The following is an 18356-nucleotide window of genomic DNA, read 5'->3' on the forward strand; positions in this document are numbered from 1 at the left end:
AGATCTTTGAGACAAGACTGCCCCCTTGTGCACATCTGGATAACATACTGTCCATGTAAAATACATTAAAACAGTCTGAAATGGATTTTGAATGCAACAGGAAAGAATGTCTACTATTGACTACTATTGAGATTACTAATATTGTGACAAATAGAGATGAAAACTAAGATGAGATTAAATCAAATATGAGATTCCCTAAAAACTGCTTAGGTTAATTAGGTTAAGGTTAGGAAAAGGGTTAGAGAAAATGCTCTCCTAAACTGCTATGAAAAGTCACTTCCGGCTGTAATGAATTGGCGTTTTTATGTAGTTCCATTGTTTAATGCAGCATGATAGCAAAGCATCCCTCCCTACATCATATCGAGCCATTATATTAGAACCCTGGCATGCCAGTCCTCTATAGATCTGTTGAATACTGGCGAGTCATTGGTTTGATCGGACCACAGGTAGACGGGACACTCCTTCGTTTGTCTACACATGCATTGTATTTTTTTAGAATAAGACAGCCCATGCTGGAATTGTTTTATACTGTCATGGCCTATAAACCCTATAGCTGTAGTTTAGTGCACAACTTATTATCAGACTTTCCAGAAAATAATATCTCATGTGGGGCTGTTCCAATAGCCAGCATGACTTTTATATTAATATTCATTAGCAGATGTGAGTGTACCTCAGACAATATCATTTCATTTCTACCCAGATACGACTTTAAATATAATCTCATAAATGTATATCTATCAAGTCACCTCTTTTTGAAACGCATACAAATGAGAAAAGAATATGCCTATAATGTGGCCTATATCAAAACCAGCACCAGAGATTTGTAAAGGTTTTTTATTTAGGAAAAATACAACCATGAAGATACAGAATGCTTAAAGAAAAATCAAATACAAAACCAATCTGATGCTATGACGAGAACAGTTGTGAAGTCACTCCATTTGTACCCTCATAAAAAGTAGGTTTGTTGAAAAGAGCTCATAAGTAGTAGTTACCTTTAAGAACTGGCCCGCTTCACATTAATTCACCGCTGTGTACTCAACTGTCATGTGACAGTTCCTTATTCAAAATGTGCAGCTAATAAAATAAAAAACGTTCTCAGAAACCAAAATAAATTAGACAAGAACCTGCCATATTAGTCAGTCAAACAACAGATCAGTGATCCAGAAAACATTTGAGTAGGCCCTCTTCATTTACCAGAACCCACAGCGATCCTAAAAAGCCCAGTGGACTAGAGAACGTCTCCACCATCCCTCCCTCTGTCAGGTAGAACAGTGCAAACATGGTGGTGATGGAAGGTTTCAGACATTTGTGTACATTTCCCTCATTCAGACTCATCACCATTAATGGGTGGCAAAGCAGTCACAATCAAATCAACCAAAATAAGTGCAAGCATTTTCATACTTTGTTACAGAGCAGAGCTTTGAAACTACAACAGCATTACCATTCTCTATCCAAGATACATTCCATGTCTTTCAGGTTGTGCACAGCCCAAAGTGAGGCAAAGGCCTACAGCACATGAGCCTTGCTCTTTCGAGCTCCCCACAAAAACTGTAAATTAAAATTTAGTTCTCTGCGGTTTTCAATAACAAATAAGGAGGATCAGAAAGTAACAAAAACAAAAACTTGGAACAGACCGGTGGTGGGTGGCTCGGAGTGCAAGCCAGCCCTCCCCGCACTTATCCAGGACTGCTCTTATCTACATGGTGGGTTTCAGAAGAAGATTTAAAGTGTCGCGGAGCAGCAGGCGCTGGGCTAGGACCAGGCCAGGCCCGCCGTCATCGGGATGGGGCCGCCGGTTCGGGGTGAGGGGCCGTGCCCAGACGACAGGCTTCCGGACGCCACTGTCCTACCAGCCACCCTCGTCACCTGCAGAGAAGTTGGAAAGACACACACAGGTTACCTTGATTCTGTGGATGGTAGAGGGCGTATCTCTCGAAAGGGGCCCTGCTGCTACTGAACGTTAATTCCTTTTGAAGATACTTCGAAGTGGTAGCAAATTATGCTGGAGTGAATTACATTTTCTGTGACAAATACTCTATCTGAAGGCAGGCCAGCTGATTGAGAACCTTTTTGTTTCTATTTAGCAAGCGCAGTCAACCTCCGCTCGATGAAAGCAATTGTACGTCGGCTTATTCCATGGATAGAAAACTTTAAACAACAAAACTACAGAGCAGACAGACAAGGCAATCCTGCTACTATATGCAAATTACGTCAACAAGAAAGGTGACTGGCTCCATTGTGTGTGTGTGTGCAGATCCTTGTACTGCAAGGCAAAGAAGCAAAGGAAAATACACCTCTACAAAAAAGCTGCTACAAGACAGAGAGAAAAAGCTTATGACAAGAAAAGCAGGAAGTAGAGGGCTAATGCTATGGCCCCTGTAGGACAGCTCGCGCCAAGACAGTCGCAGACCGAGGTCAGCCTACCTTGGCTTTCTGCAGTGCTAAACTGGGCCTTCAACATATTTCAACTACAGGAGTCAGCCTCACTGTGCGCCACTGACAACAGCACCGCCTGTTCAGAGAAGAGAAAGCCCAGTGGTTAATGACGAGGTCCCAGGTTCTCCAACAAGGAGGGAAACACAAGTACACTAAGGCCCATCTGCAGACCCTCTTCCACAGATGCTCCCTAAAGGAATGGATGTTGTATATTGAGTCTTTCCTATACCACATACCTTTAACACCAAATGACTCCCATTTTCAATACTAACCTGGTAGGGCATTTGTTTGTAAGAAATACCCAGTGTCCACCACTAGGTTCATTTGCAACTCTTTATTCTGGAAGATTAATTATGTACCACATATTGTGAAACACCAAAAGTGTAACTTGGGATGGTGTATTTCTCAATATGGTCAGGAAAGAATGGGAATAGGGAACCCATTTCTCCATTACACATGATTAAAGGCCTCATACATTGAGAAAATTACTAATTTCACTGATCTTTTCATCCATCAGTTGGTCCAAGACCATAGGGGGCAAACCCGGTCTGAGAGGAGCCCATCCAGCTGCTATACAGGGCAAGAACATGCCTCGGCTCTGGTGTTGATTGGCCGATTCCAAATCTATGGTAGCTTTCAGGGATGTTGATGTCCAGGCACCAGATTGGCTGCCTATCCTGACTCCCTACACTTGTGTAAGCTTATAAGAAGCCTCACCATAGCTATCATAGCTGTCTCTGTACGAACCTCCTGAACGATCTCCATATCCTCCTCCTTGTGCTCTGTGGACAGAAGAAGAAATGTCCATCAGTAAACAAGAATTGGACGAGCAGAAGCAAATTGAGTAACATCAAATTCAAAATGGTCTTCCTAAAAGTGCTTGCCTACTGTCAAAATGGGCACATAGCTCCTTAAAATGCATTGTGATTTACCTATAGGATCTATACTCTTCACCTTTCCATTGTCTTCCCAAATTCTATCAATTGCTAACATATAGTAGCTATGTATATGCAAATGTGACTTTATGTAGCTGAGGTGGTATATCACTATTCACCTGTCTTTGTTGTAGTAGCCTCTTTCTGATCCGTATGAGCCTCCACTTCTGTTGTCGTAACGTCCACCACCATATCCCCGGTCTCCACCACCTGTAATATAACTTGTGGTTAACAGCTGACTCAAAGGAATGCTAAAAGCAGCCATGCACTCATCTTATGGTTAAATGTGTTAAGAGAATATCGAACACCACTCTTCAGTTTGGACATGCTATCAGTAGCCCAACAGATGTCTCAATCAAACCTCTACAGCTACTAGACAACAGCAACAGTCACTGCAAAACAAAAAAGACATGGGAACATAGGAGTGGTTATTAAGGATGAGGGATCAGGGGGGGGGGGGGGGGGTCAGAGTGCGGGGTGCACGCATACGCACTGACTACTTCTGGTTAGTTCTGCAAGCCACAGAATCCCAGGCTAGCGCAGGTGTGAGGACATCTTTGTAGGGTTGGAACTGGGGTGTCAGTCACTCCAAGGCAAACGAGGGAGGGACACTCAAGGTCAGGATGCTGTAGGATAGAAAACAACAAACTTGCCTCGTGAGAAGCCACGCCCACCTCTTCCACCACCACCACCTCTGCCTCCACGGAAGTATCCGCCTCCACCTCCTCTGCCGCCTGAAGAGCCCCCTCGGAATCCGCCTCCGGACCTGCCACCACCGCCAGATTTGCCCGCCTGGTCGACACGGATCTGTCTGCCATCAAGAGACTGACACAGAAAGGGTTGGGGATATAAAGAATAAACCATTAACATCGTTGTTGCACAGTCAAGACAGAGTTGTGTTTCAGGGCGGAGTTGAGGTTTAATTGTCACCTTGCCGTTCATGGCCAGCATAGCATCCTTGGCCTCATCTGGGTTCTCGAAGGTGACGAAACCAAAGCCCCTGGACCTCTGAGTTTCTCTGTCTTTAATTACAACAACTAGACAGAGAAATGTTATTTAAAGACTATAGAGAAACAAGGCAACCTTGCAAGACGTGTATCATTCAAAGCATGTTCAAATAGTGGACCACCAGATACATATTTTTTAAATATATATATTTTACATTGCACCCAATATCCAACAGTTAGTCGCTTACCTTCAGATATTTGCCCATATTTGGAGAATACATCTTCTAATGACTGTTCGTTAGTGTCAAAGCTGAGGCCACCCACAAAAAGCTTCCCTTCGTCAGACATTCTTCCTTTTCACCACTGCAGAAGGGAAGAAATAACATGTTTATTATGGGTGCAATGATTTATTTGCAATGAACTGTTAGCAGCAGGGCTGGAATTCGTTGGTGGATGGGCAAACGGGGGAGTTCTGAGTGTGTATATATAAGTTTTTTTTTTTTTAGCTAAATCTGATTAGGTGGGCCTGGCAGTGCCTACGCCACTGGATAGGTTATTATTGGATGCAAACCTCTGTTCTATTCTTGCAATGGTGCGCTTACACACGCAATAACACAATTATTTTAAAGTTGTTTGGCTTGATTCTGATTTGTATTTTTACCCAATGCCAAGTATGTTGTATTACCAACATGAAGGTAACCTAGCAAGTTTGATAAAAACCAGTCAAGTGCCAGCGAGTGAAGAACAAATGCGTGTATGGGGGGGGGGGGGGCTTAGCTCATAAAGGCCCAAGACCTCATAAAGTCCCCCCCCCCCGGTAGCTAGCGCTGCCTTCTCGTCCTCTTTCCCAATTTAACGCTACCGTAGTTAGCGAGTTCACGGTACCTAGCCAATGAAATGTGCGTTTTCGCAACAAAAAGCGGTCCTCGCTCCACAAGCAGATGAATGCGTGCGATTCAGTTCCGTTTTTAGTACAAATCAGTAAGCGACAGTCTTCCCCGCCCCCTCATGTCCCAGGCCTAGCTGTGAAACTCCCTTTGTTCAACATTGTCCAACAACCACAACGGCGCCATTTATGATAGTGCTAATGGCCCGACTAGCCAGCTATCACTGCGTCATTGCATCGACTAACGTTTCTGAGCACGCTCACTTGTATAGCAAAATGTGGGCATCGGCATTATGACAAATGTAAGAACGTTGGTCTGTTCCGCACACCACAATATAATTGTCCATTAATTCGGACATCGAACACAATTTACTATCATGTTATCGTTGGCTACCTGCTCGCTAGTTAGCTGCATCTTGAGCCACCTTCAGACTCCTCCTCGGGTGATGTCACACTCATTTAGCCTGCCACAATCTTGGTAGCGCCTGTCACGAATTAAATAAAATACTTTTACGAACACAAACATTTATGGAAATGGTTATTACAATCGCTTACCTCCGATAAAACAGAATATCTTCCGACCGACCTGCAGCAGATGGGAATGAATGAGATGTGAGGCCTCCCAGTATATGTATTGATGAGTCCCTTGCAGTTACGCCCAGCTTATGAATATTAAGCAGAGAACCCTCCACAGCTCAGGAATAGCATTTAAGATTTTTTTTAATCAAAGTAAATTTGTTACGTTGGAGGGTCAACTACAGCCAACTGCCTGTGCATTTGCCTATCTTTGGGTCAATATATCCATGAGTAGTCCTGAATGGAAAGTCTTATTTACCATCAGAAATATTTGTACTGTACAACAGACATTACAAGAACATCCCATAAACTGTGCAAGAGACAACCATTTTTTTTATTTTTTTTTAATCCATTCAATTTCCAAGACGTTCGTTTGAGTACTTCACCAAAAAATACAAAGTGTATACTTGTAATACAGGTACTGCAGGCAGGCCAGAATGACAATCCCTTTGGTAAACATCATGGATATATAAAATCTGGTTCAGATATGCACTCCCATTCCAAGGCAGGTCTTGACTATTCAACAAGTCCAGTTCAGCAGCACATCTCCAGTTCAGTCTTAGATATCTATCTCCTGGTGACTATTTTCCAAGGAGCTGTTTCAGGGCAAACCATCCTGTGGTGAACCTGGAATAAAGTTAGAATTAGTCAGAAGGAATACAGTAAAATGATAGGAGTGCACTGCTAGAAATGTAAACTGAAGTTAGTTGCACCATACGCTACTGTTAGTCAGATCAACAGCATGCATCCCCAATTCTTACGAAGTGTGTACTTCTCCCCACACTTAAAAGCATTGGATTGGTATAAGCATATTCTGTAGGGAGTTCTCACAAGGTTGTACACACCGGGATTGAGCAAAAAAACCTGCCCGTCCTTTGATGCAAGTATTCTGAAGACGGTCAAAAGTTGACTTGTATCTTTGATGGACAAACGGACAATGTAGGTCGTATACGATTTCATGTATCCGAGTGGGACCATAGCGAATTTAAAACATGCACTGGTTATATACTGTAAATATGAACCCTTCCGTGAGTGACACCTGATCTCATCTGACAAAAAGGACAGATAAAAGCAGAGTTTCACAACACTGCCTTCAACAATAAAATGTGTCAGATAAGCAAGTCATTTAAGGGGAACGCAAACAGGGCCCATGACGTGTACTGAATGCCTTCGAGCTGACGTCAGAGAATACCCACCTCCAAGGAAGCACTGGAACGAAACAGTCAGCGTCGAAGTCCACAACCTCGTGTTAAAGCAGGCTTTCACATCCAACGCTTAAGTTTAACCTGATCGAGTAACAAGAGTGTAATTAGTTGAGTACAGCTTTTGAGGGCAACAATATGACATGCATTTGTTCATCATTATCAACATGAACTACAGATGTGCTAAACAGCATCAACTTCTAGCATTAGACAGTGTTAATCCTATCAAAGTCGATTGAATGTTAAGATGTTTATACAAAACAAATTACATAGTGATTAACTTGACAAGCAAAAGTAGAAAGGTGATAGCTGTCTAGAATTGAGGTAGACTCAGCAATATGACGTAGATGCAGAAAGTGAAAAGCATAGTGGGCCAATTTCCACAACTACTAAACGCTTGAAGCACAAGGCTCAACAACTTCGCTGTTTTGGTGCCCTGGCTAAAATGCTGTGAAGCGTGTGACCAAGTCTATTGCGTCCCAATCAATGTCTGCACTTCTGCTTGTGACAACGTCATTTTGCTGAGTCTACCTTTAAGATGAAGACATCTTTTGCAATCACTGGGAGAACAATACTTGTAGTTTCACAGATCAAAACTGGGAGGATCTTGTTTTACACTAGGGATACTTGAACCATGACAACTTATGGAATTTTCAAAAGTTCAATGGTCATTTCAGAGTCTAGTAGTCCCAATTGTCTACGGGGACAGGGTGAAAATTCTAAATAAAATAAAACACAAAAAACAGGATACGCTACTGAACGTACTCATGCAACTCAGGGTTCTGAACAGTAACGGCTAGGGCCTGAGGAAGTGACAGCGGCAGTTGGGTAAAGTTGAAGGCAGTTAAGATGGACATCAAAATGAGAACTTGAGGGATGCGAACAGGAGAGCAAAAGTCTTTACCTCACATTACTGGCCTATTTCCACTTATGAACTAGCCAAGAGAGCAGCATTCACCAGAGCGGATTCACGTGTCGGTAGGCACAACACTTCATTCTCCAAGGACTTTGTTGAGTTCCAAAACGATAGTAGAGCTCTTGGGCGCAATGAAGCATTATAAAAGAACCAGTGCCAGCACGACATTTCATTTCTATTCTGCTTGCAACACACCCAGGCTCCCCACAATGACTAGCTTCAGGTTAGATCTTTTAGCATCCTCTGAGTATTAAGTCAGCCACCCTTCCAAAATGAGATCCCACCTTTCAGAATACCCTTTCCAGCAGACACTATGCTTTCATTTCTCAACATCACTCCCTACCAGACTCGCATTGCATAACATTCAGCTGGCTTAGTTTGAACAGGCTTAAGTTCTTTGAAGGCACAAGAAATCAGAGCATTTTCAACGGATTGTTTAATAGGCTTCATGAAGCCAGGATATACAAAAAAAAAATTGGGTGTTTGTACACAGAACAGAGCACATATCCTTGTAGTAACATTGAGTGATCGTGAATGTTGAGTCCATCATATTATGCACGTTTGAGAAGAGCAAAGTACCTTAGGCCAACTGCAGAAGGCTGCAAACACCTAGTATACCTTTCAATAAAATAAAGTTATTTCGCCAGTAAGTCATTCACTCTTTGGATACTGAGTATTTACAAATCTTTAGCAATATCAAGGTGGTCTGCTGGAAACCATGCTCTCACTTAGCATTCCTACCTTGTTACACTAAAGGAATGCATTACAGAACTGAAGGAGCACATCACAGCTTGTCAAGCTTCTAGTGTAAATTTCACAGATTTTTTTTAAAGTCCAGAATTCACAACGCCAGTTAAAATAAGCTTAAATGGAAACATGTTACTACTGATATTTGAGTCTTCCGATTGAGCAGGAACATGGGCAAGACTGAATTTGTCTTAGAAGCTATCAGGCTGTGTTGAACAGATTACGAGTTAACGGTGGAAACAGGTTTCATTGCAAATAAAGCCATTAATTATCAAATTTGATTATCCCAGTGTCCACTCTTCCTGCAACACCAGGAGGGCATACTGAACTTAAGGTATTAAGATCCTTAGTGAGCGTCAAGGCTTACAGTAATTTAACGCTACAGGATTTCAATTACTGCCATGACAGATCCTGTAGAACACAACACAAAAAAAACTAAAGATCCTGCCAAGTTTGTTAAAGAAAACACTAGAACCAGATACCACAAACAGAAGAGGAAAAAAAGTTTCTTCGAAGAGCGCATCTTTTAAAAAACAGCCAGCGAAGGGACGATCTTGCAATCAGGAAGTTTGTTTTTGTTTTTACTCGTGTGTAGCTGAGGACAAGAAGAAGCCACAAGTGTAAAGGCACTGCAGCATTCGGACATTTTTCACACAGTAGACTAGAACCTATTCATATTTTGTGCCACAGTTCTTATTGAAACAGTAAAGCATCAGGGCAAGGGGCATTGGATGTGAACTTATGCCTCTTCAAAAGAAAACTGACTCAGTGAAAAAAAAATATTGAAATGTCTTTTTGCTTCTGTGTGGGTGGCAGAGCTGGATTTTTGAGCAGGCCTGGGTATTTTAACATGCTAATCCAAGAGGGCACAGGCTTTCGGATACTGAGCAACAAAGTCTTAAAGGGCCATTCTGGGAGTCTATGCAATCATGTCCAGTCCGTACTAAACATTTCTAGTCCATACCAACAGTGAGTTCATGGCAACATCAAACTTACCATAGCTGTCATAGCTGTCTCTGTAGGATCCCCCAGAGCGGCCACCATAACCACTTTCACCACCACTCCTAAAAATGTGCACATATGAACGCTGGTTAACGGCAACCAAGGAAAAGTACATGATTATCCTAGAAAAACAACTGAAGCTAAAAGCCTATTAATGTTACTAAAACCAGCTGACTGATCACTTAGGTCAGCACTTTAGAGAAAAATAAAACCATTAAATTAAGTCTTACCTGGCCTCTCTGTAACCTCCGCTGCCACCCCCAGAGGAGTATCCTCCACCACTCCTGTAGCTACCACCATAACTTCTGTCTCCCCCACCACCGTAACTTCTGTCACCCCCATAGCTTCTCTCTCCTCCACCATAGCTTCTGTCACCACCATAGCTTCTGTCTCCTCCACCATAGCCGCCACCTACGGCAAAAATAAGAGCATTTCAGTCAAAGGCCCTTCAGTTTGGCGCAAGGTCAAATAAAAAGAGGGGTGTGATAGAGCAAAAGGAAACTTGACCACTTCGCAATGCCAGCCCTTAACTCCTCATAAATAACCATGCCCACCTCTTCCTCTGCCTCCTCTGAAGCCACCAGAGCCCCCCCTGAAGCCGCCAGAACCCCCCCTGAAGCCGCCGCCACCACCACGGTCAGATCTTCCTCCCGACTTGCCAGCTTCATCCACACGGATCATCCTGCCATCAACAGACTGAAGGGGTGGGGGTAAGTAAATACCAGTGGTTTATATTAGTGGAAGATCTGCATGTGTCTGTGGAAAGAATCCCCTCACCTTGCCATTCATTGCAGCCATTGCGTCTTTGGCATCTTCAGGGTTTTCAAAAGTCACAAAGCCAAAACCCCTGGACCTCCGAGTCTCTCTGTCTCTTACAACATCAACTGTGTATGGGGGGGGGATTAAAACAGGTTTTTGTTTTCATCAACCACCCATATGGCCAAAATCTACTTGAGGCAACACAAGCATCATTGCCAAACTGTTAACCAGGTCCTGGAGAGGCAACATACCTTTAGCAATGTTGCCATACTTGGAAAACGCCTCTTCCAGTGAAGTTTCATCTGTGTCAAAACACAATCCTCCAACAAAAAGCTTTCCTTCGTCAGACATCTTTATCTAGAGAGAGAAAAATAAGCGCCTGGCCTACACACACACACTGTTTAGAAAACATTCACTGTTTTGAGAACTGAAGGAAATACAACTGAGAAAAACAATTTAACATACGGATGGCACCAGAAGCGCAAATTGCTATGAAGCCATACGATAAGGCAATTTTCTTCCACCAATAGTTTAAATTAGTGCAGCAGCCGTGTTTTAACCCGTGCAATAAAGTTACCTAACGTCATACACTCGCTATAATTTAGCAGGCCAATTTACTAACGTTAGCTAAGTTACCTAGGAAACAGTGGTAAAATGCTCAACCATGGTGACTAACCAAACAGGCAAGTACCCACCATAACCTTGAGCTGATGTTAGCTAGAGAGGCGCTAGCCAAAAAAAACAGGCAGCACACAAAGGATAGTTAACAAACTAGCTAAGCGTTAGCAGGCGAACGACAAAAGCAGTCCCATTAGCCATTTCAATCCGCACAGTAAACACGACCTGGCCCCGATTTGGCCTATCTTGCAACGTCAGCTAGCGTATTATCTGGTAATTCGTTTACGTTACCTAAACAGCGGCAGTAAAATAACATGTTGCCACGCCGACGTCCAAAATATATCTAGTTACTTTAGTTAGTTAACGGTTAATGTTCGCTAATGAAACGTGCATTATCGGACGGCCATTTTGTAGGTAACTACCAACGACGTTGTTAGTAAGTTACTAGACCGAATTTGGCTTTGAAATAACATCCAGTTGTAACGGCAAATAACGTGAAAAAAAAGTAAACATTGGCACTGGAAATCGAATAACGTTACATACCGAGTAAAGTTACACACGAGGACGGGGGCCTAAGGAATAACCATGGCTAACGCTAGCTCGTTAACGTTATAATCGCTTCAATTCCTTCATCGTCATGAACACATTTGCTTGCCAAATTGCAAAGCGAACGTTGATTAGAAAGTAAATGGTCAAAGACAATTATTTTCCATAGGAAATTAAAAGGCATTGTGGTACATTTACCCGGTAATTATTAGAATTGAGTGAGTAAACATTTACCTTTGTGTGGTTTGGCGTTGTCTGAGAAATATGTCAAAATGGCTCCAATATATGAGCATCTGCGTGAGTCATGAATAAATAGCAAAAGGGGCGTGCGCATCATGGAGGTAAAATAAGAACGGTGTGCTTGCGGCGAGTAGTTTTTGCGCAGTCCACCTGACGGCGGTAAAACATCATGTAGTGTACAGGGGAGGCCAAATAAAATAAAACAAGTGTGGGTAAGCTAGGTATACTGTATTTTCATGTGTGATATTATCTCATGATATTCCGATTTGGACTGACAGTTGCCGAGTTCGTGCAAAGATTATTAACCCAATATAGGACATCTGCATCGTTTTCAATGTCAGCAAATGGCCACTGTACTCCCAAATTCGCTGCTCTGGTGTCTGGATTGGGATGTTTTCTGATAAACCAAAACTACTGTACATAGGCTACATTAAGTATACAAACCAAAGGTTTGCCATTCAAATTCCTATACACCAGACCGGTCTGATCAGATTTACAGTTTTGCAGCCCCTCTGATGTTGCTGTTCTTGCACTAGACAAGACCAAGGAGCATATTGGTGCCAACCACAGCCAGGCTATAAATACCAGAGCTAACAGGCCAACATGAGTGCTGCTATCATCTGCCTTACCTCCTACACACATACGCTCTGCGGCTTCCTGTTCGTTACCACAGTTTTCCACCCAGCGCTGACTGCCTCACCGCCTCCTCATATTCTCTCTAAGCAAAAAGCCACCCTTTCCACCCAACTGGATGACAGATGTGCAGGCCACCGCCATCTCTCTCTTTTTCTCCGGTTTACAATGTCCCATTATTCACTCAGGGCCTCAAACCATTACTAATAATTCAAATTATGTGAGAGAAGAGTAAGGAATGACAAAAACACGTGCACATGTAAATTGTCTAGTATGTGTGTCTGTGCAACCTCAAATAATGGTAGCCTATGTAATGCAGATGAGGTCAACATATTATTTAATTCAAGTAAAGCTGCGCTAATATACAATCAGACAGAGGGGGACGCTGTAAGTGCATGTTTTGATGGTCGGATGGCACCTGCCTTCTCATAGTGCTGGCTGGAACAGTGCTTCCACAGAGGTTCATTGACTGCAGCAGATATTGCTGTGCCCTGGCAGTGGGCTCTCTGTTAGATGTTGATTGTTATTCTGTGGATGCAGCATTTCAGAGGCAGTGTGAGCCTAGATGTGTTCAGGCTTGGCTGCCATGGCATGTTGTTTATCTCACATGATTATGCCACAAAACAATCCATCAAATGTATTTATGAAGCCCTTTTTACATCATCAGATGTCACAAAGTGCTATACAGAAACCCAGCCTAAAATCCCAAACAGCAAGCAATGCAGATGTAGCAGCACAATGGTTAGGAAAAACAACACAGCTGTCTGCCCTGGTTCTGAGCACCATTGCCAAGCCCAAAACTGACAAGCAGAGCAAAGCAATACATCTGCTAAAATAGGATAGCAATGGACAATGGGTTTTTGTGGCACTATGATATATAATTTTAAAGATTGCTTTGATATGTTGTGCAATCAGAAGCCACAGTACATAACAAAAGTACTTTGCCCCAACCACAAAAATAGCAAGCCTTTCACATTCACTTCCCTTTTAAAGCAGTATAACACTGACCACACCTACCAGAAGATAAGAATACATCTACCTATGTTGAAAACATTCAGAGAGAAAGCTGAAATAGCAGCTTCTGACGCAATGGCCCTGTGCCTTTAAGAGGTCAAATAAGATCACATTGTTATTCTGGGTTTGTTCACACACTGCTTGTGGAGGTGGATGTATAGTGGTGGTGATGAGGGTGGGGCGATATGAAGGAGTCTCGAAACATGTGTCTCCGGAGGCCAATATGGATTAGGGAGAGAGGGAGGGAGGGAAGGTGAGAGAGAGAGAGAGAGAAATGAAGACAGCAAGAGAAAGAGAGGATAGTCCTTTGAGTGGATCCTCTCTGATTTACTGCTCTTCTATGATAGAAATGTATAATTTCCCCAATTTCCTCTAATTCTGTCATTATGTTGAGACCACAGCTGATGCCTCAGATGCTACACTTCTCAGATTTCAGCACTGCGAGGAGAATTTGCGCTCGTCATTATAAAGCTAACCTCTCTCAACCATTGTTTTTGAGATGTAGGTCTATGCTGAAAAAACCTGAATGCATTTTCTTTCACTCACCTTAGAAAACCCTTTCACAGCAGGCTCAATGCAATAAATCAATGTATTAAGTGTTAAGTAACATGCTGCAGTCCCTACACCTAAGCGTTAGACTAGTGATTAAAGCTAATTGTAATTATTTAAATGCTCTATGGTGGTGCTAGAGTAAATTGAAGGGCTCACACAGATGAAGGAGGGAGAGGCTGGAGAGGGTTGGCAGTACTCCAGGTAGAGGAGGTGAGTCATGTCCAACTCAGACAGACTATCAGCGAGTGTGTGTGTGTGTGTGTGTGTGTGTGTGTGTGTGTGTGTGTGTGTGTGTGTGTGTGTGTGTGTGTGTGTGTGTGTGTGTGTGTGTGTGTGTGTGTGTGTGTGTGTGTGTGTGTGTGTGTGTGTGTGTGTGTGTGTGTGTAGTCTAAAATCTGTACATGCGTATGTGTGTGTGTGCTTATTCCCATTTGAGTGAGGATGTGTGTGTGTGTGAGCATGTGCCAGACATAGTGACTGTAGCCTTCTTTATCACCCTGCGCCAAGTGCCCTCCAGTGCCCAGTGGGAGTCATGGTTCATGTGACCTACAGTAGTATCAAACTGCTTAGTGGATGGAAGGAACCTGTAAAAAAACCACAGAGGTTTTAGGTTATTCTGATTAGGACAGGGGATGAGTTTATGAGTCACTCACCGCACACACACACACACACACTTGTATATCAAATTACACAAGCAAATTTGGGTAGAGTAAGATTTGAATAACTATCAGTGAGCATGTCAGTGACTCTCTGGTCCAATCCCAAATCGACCCATAGACCCTACACCCTATGCACTTGTAAAGATCTGAGGATTTGACAGGTGTAAAACATTTGGTAATAGTACCAACTTGCCCTCTGATAGGCTTGGTGGAAGTTTTACCATATTTCTTAGACCCATAAATCATCTTCAATCTCCACAAGTGCATAGGGTCTGGGGATCTATTTGGGATTGGGCCAGGTATCTTCCTCGGCCTCTATCTAACACCACCCAAAGGAACAGAGCACACACTGAAACATGAAATGTCTCCTCTTATAAACACCAACACTTCTAGAGAAACAAAACCTATTGCTGATACTCTGCTGCTCAGTCATTCTGTAAGTGTGAGCACCAAAATGGAAACATCTATTGATTCTATCAAGACAATGACTGAACCCAAGACCAGGAAGCCGCAGAGTGTGTGTGTAGGAGGTAAGGCAGAGGCTAGCAGCACTCACATTGGCCTGGCAGCTCTGGTATTTATAGCATTACTCTCTTTGTGGGAACCAAACAATTTCCCCCAACCCATGGGCTCCCGTGTGGCACAGCAGTCTAAGGCCCTGCATGTCAGTGCTAGAGGTGTATGTATCTGTCTGAGGGGGACATGGATCTGTCTGAGGGGGGACAGAAAGGTGACTCGGAGTTGTATGGCCAAATATGTTCCTTGTCACCCACACAGATCCTTGTCACCCCCAGGTGCTGTGTAGAGGGTCTGTGAATCATTCTGGGGCCCTGGAGAGTCATGCCAGTGGCTGGGTTTTCTGGCACAATAATATGAAGACTACACCTGTCCCCTACTCCACAATAGTATTAGTGGTGTACCTGGACCACAGTGTAGGAACTCTGACCCTCCTCCACAAAGTCCAGACCTCATTCACTGAGCCCCTCTATCCTGGGTGCTTTACATGGGATGCGTCTGCGAAGATGCTGACAACCAAACAGTGAAGAACTTTGATAAGAATACAAACATGCATGTATGACATGCTAAAGTATCCTAAGGTCTAAGATTTCAACCTAAAACCCCTTAATTGAATAATTTACGAAGTTTAAATAAATGTGTGCATGGACAATCAAGATCGTTGTTCTTTCTTTTAAAACTCCCAAGTCCAAGTCTTCCACAGTCAGCATCATTCATCGATCAGAGGGGAACACAGGTATGTACCCAGCAAACATGCCCACATTGGCACAATGTGGGTCCAATGCAAGCTAAAATATTGGCCCCATGTAGGCCCATTTGATAAGTCATGGCACTTGCAATGCTAGGGTTGTGGGTTCGATTCTAGTATGAAACATTTATGCATTCACTACTGTAAGTCGCTCTGGCTTAGAACGTCTGCTAAATTACCAAAATGTAGAATGTAGGCTGCCCACATCAGGGCAATGCGACTTTGCTAATCGGCTCCATATTGGCCCCAAGGCATTGGTCCAGAGTGGGCAGCTCATTTCTGATGAAGGCAGCTCACACGTGGCCTGAAATAAGCCCACCCTTTGGATGGTTTGCCTTTATTGGGCCTCAATGAGCTCATGGTATTGGCCCTATGTCAACTAATCAGTTTATTATTTATCAGGAATTTATTACAATTTAACTCAATGCATACATTTGATCATTTTCATTGTTGTGTGTTATTACCGGCTGTATGCGGTCATGTTATCTGGTTGTATGATGTGAAAATGGTGTTTGTATGGCTCTGCATAGTGGTCAAAAAATGTCCCGCTATTCTGGAGCTAGAGCACTATACTCAAATCAATGTCTATTGGTCTGTACACCGATTTGCAGATGTTATTGCAGGTACAGCCAAATGCTTTTGTTTGTATCTTCAACAGTGCAGTAATGCAGAACAATACACACATAATCAAAAATGTAATAAGAAAGAAATGAAATGTTGTAACGAATCCAATTAATAACCCAAATAACTAACAGTTAACCAAATACAAACTATACTACACCGGTGACACGATCGTCGTATTGAGGAGACCAAAGCGCAGCATGGTGTGAATGCATACTTTTAATGTTAGACGAATGAACAAGAAGAACACTAAACAAACAAACAAAAATAATAAAACGAACGTGACCGCTATCAATACTGTGTGCAAACATGCAACATCACATAGACAATAACACAAGAAATACCGAAACAAGATGGCTGCCTAAATATGGTTCCCAATCATAGACAACGATAAACAGCTGCCTCTAATTGAGAACCAATCTAGGCAACCATAGACATACATAAACACCTAGATGGTAAACAACCCCATAAACCTACAAAACCCCGCAGACAGTCCAAAAACACATACATCACCCATGTCACACCCTGACCTAACCAAAATATATAAAGAAAACAAAGAATACTCAGGTCAGGGGTGTGACAACAAGATTAATTTACACAAGATATACTAGGAACGATATGTACAGCATATTAGAGTGAGCAATGTCAAGAATCTAGTGTATAAATAACAATGCAGTGTGTATAAACATTGTAACTAAAATGCAATGCACAGTAGTTGAAATATTAGAATGAGCTATGTCAAAAATAAAGTATATCAATACACAGTACAAAACCCCATAGAAAAAGTAATAGAATTGCAGGAAATAAGCTTTCCGGACCTGAGTCCGGAATATAAATATAATATACAGTTGATGTCGGAAGTTTAAATGCACTTGGGTCATTAAAACTCGTTTTTCAACCACTCCACAAATGTATTGTTAACAAACTAAAGTTTTGGAAAGTCCTTTAGAACATCTACTTTGTGCATGACACAAGTCATTTTTCCAATAATTGTTTACAGACAGATTATTTCACTTTAATTCACTGTATCACAATTCCAGTGGGTCAGAACATACACTAAGTTGACTGTGTCTTTAAACAGCTTGGAAATTTTCCAGAAAAGTATGTCATGGCTTTATAAGCTTCTGATAGGCTGATTGACATCATTTGAGTCAATTGGAGGTGTACCTGTGGATGTATTTCAAGGCCTACCTTTTCTTGACATAATGGGAAAATCAAAAGATATCAGCCAAGACCTCAGAAGAAAAATTGTAGACCTCCACAAGTCTGGTTCATCCTTGGGAGCAATTTCCATACGCCTGAAGGTACCACGTTAATCTGTACAAACAATAGTACGCAAGTATCAACACCATGGGCCCATGCAGCCGTCATACTGCTCAGGAAGGAGATGCGTTCTGTCTCCTAGAGATGAATGCACTTTTGCGCGAAAAGTGCAAATCAATCCCAGAACAACAGCAAAGGACCTTGTGAAGATGCTGGAGGAAACGGGTACAAAAGTATCTATATCGACAGTAAAACGAGTGCTATGTCGACGTAATCTGAAAGGCCATTCAACAAGGAAGAAACCACTGCCCCAAAACCGCCAGAAAAAAGCCAGACTACAGTTTGCAACTGCACATGAGGACAAAGATTGTACTTTTTGGAGAAATATCCTCTGGTCTGATGAAACAAAAATAGAACTGTTTGGCCATAATGACCATCATTATGTTTGGAGGAAAAAGGGGGAGGCTTGCAAGCCGAAGAACACTATCCCAATCATGAAGCATGGGGTGGCAGCATCATGTTGTGGTGGTGCTTTGCTGC

The 18356-nt window shown here is 42.6% G+C and overlaps 2 protein-coding genes across 11 annotated transcripts; both read right to left on the minus strand.

Moving 5' to 3' along the window:
- Positions 1 to 819: 819 nt before the first annotated feature.
- LOC123999291 (cold-inducible RNA-binding protein B-like) lies at positions 820 to 5884 on the minus strand. Of its 6 annotated transcripts, none has more exons than XR_006832421.1 (8): positions 5760 to 5884; positions 4567 to 4681; positions 4302 to 4408; positions 4025 to 4196; positions 3491 to 3581; positions 3184 to 3218; positions 2425 to 2512; positions 820 to 1866 (listed from the first exon to the last, which is right to left on the minus strand). XR_006832421.1 is itself a non-coding variant. In XM_046304911.1 (7 exons), the coding sequence occupies exons 2-7, from the start codon at positions 4664 to 4666 to the stop codon at positions 1847 to 1849; spliced, it is 525 nt and encodes a 174-aa protein (XP_046160867.1). In that variant the 5' UTR covers positions 4667 to 4681; positions 5760 to 5883; the 3' UTR covers positions 820 to 1846. The 6 variants fall into 6 exon arrangements, 2 of the variants coding, with proteins under 2 accessions (XP_046160867.1, XP_046160875.1); XR_006832425.1 differs by having other exon boundaries at positions 4046 to 4196; positions 5760 to 5883; XR_006832422.1 differs by lacking the exon at positions 5760 to 5884 and adding an exon at positions 5599 to 5749.
- A 209-nt stretch (positions 5885 to 6093) lies between these two features.
- LOC123999270 (cold-inducible RNA-binding protein B-like) lies at positions 6094 to 11933 on the minus strand. 5 transcript variants are annotated; one of them, XR_006832419.1, is made up of 8 exons: positions 11805 to 11933; positions 10658 to 10790; positions 10425 to 10531; positions 10202 to 10343; positions 9878 to 10058; positions 9642 to 9709; positions 6977 to 7066; positions 6094 to 6407 (listed from the first exon to the last, which is right to left on the minus strand). XR_006832419.1 is itself a non-coding variant. In XM_046304890.1 (7 exons), exons 2-7 carry the CDS (start codon positions 10755 to 10757, stop codon positions 9227 to 9229), a joined length of 612 nt encoding a protein of 203 aa, XP_046160846.1. In that variant the 5' UTR covers positions 10758 to 10763; positions 11805 to 11849; the 3' UTR covers positions 8318 to 9226. The 5 variants fall into 5 exon arrangements, 4 of the variants coding, with proteins under 4 accessions (XP_046160846.1, XP_046160820.1, XP_046160836.1 ...); XM_046304890.1 differs by lacking the exons at positions 6094 to 6407; positions 6977 to 7066 and adding an exon at positions 8318 to 9240 and having other exon boundaries at positions 10658 to 10763; positions 11805 to 11849; XM_046304864.1 differs by lacking the exons at positions 6094 to 6407; positions 6977 to 7066 and having other exon boundaries at positions 9225 to 9709.
- Between the last annotated feature and the right edge of the window lie 6423 nt (positions 11934 to 18356).

This window comes from Oncorhynchus gorbuscha, linkage group LG02 (assembly GCF_021184085.1).
Source record: "Oncorhynchus gorbuscha isolate QuinsamMale2020 ecotype Even-year linkage group LG02, OgorEven_v1.0, whole genome shotgun sequence".
Taxonomy (NCBI): Eukaryota; Metazoa; Chordata; class Actinopteri; order Salmoniformes; family Salmonidae; genus Oncorhynchus; species Oncorhynchus gorbuscha.

What these genes read in the sequence shown, in the direction of transcription:
- LOC123999291 (XM_046304911.1), bottom strand. Translation starts at nt 4,666, where the DNA reads ATGTCTGACGAAGGGAAGCTTTTTGTGGGTGGCCTCAGCTTTGACACT. An exon ending in ATATGGGCAAATATCTGAAG is followed by an intron (nt 4,409 to 4,566) that starts GTAAGCGACTAA and finishes TTCTCTGTCTAG; the next exon opens with TTGTTGTAATTAAAGACAGA. An exon ending in TGCTGGCCATGAACGGCAAG is followed by an intron (nt 4,197 to 4,301) that starts GTGACAATTAAA and finishes TTTCTGTGTCAG; the next exon opens with TCTCTTGATGGCAGACAGAT.
- LOC123999270 (XM_046304864.1), bottom strand. Translation starts at nt 10,757, where the DNA reads ATGTCTGACGAAGGAAAGCTTTTTGTTGGAGGATTGTGTTTTGACACA. An exon ending in GTATGGCAACATTGCTAAAG is followed by an intron (nt 10,532 to 10,657) that starts GTATGTTGCCTC and finishes CCCCATACACAG; the next exon opens with TTGATGTTGTAAGAGACAGA. An exon ending in TGGCTGCAATGAATGGCAAG is followed by an intron (nt 10,344 to 10,424) that starts GTGAGGGGATTC and finishes CCACCCCTTCAG; the next exon opens with TCTGTTGATGGCAGGATGAT.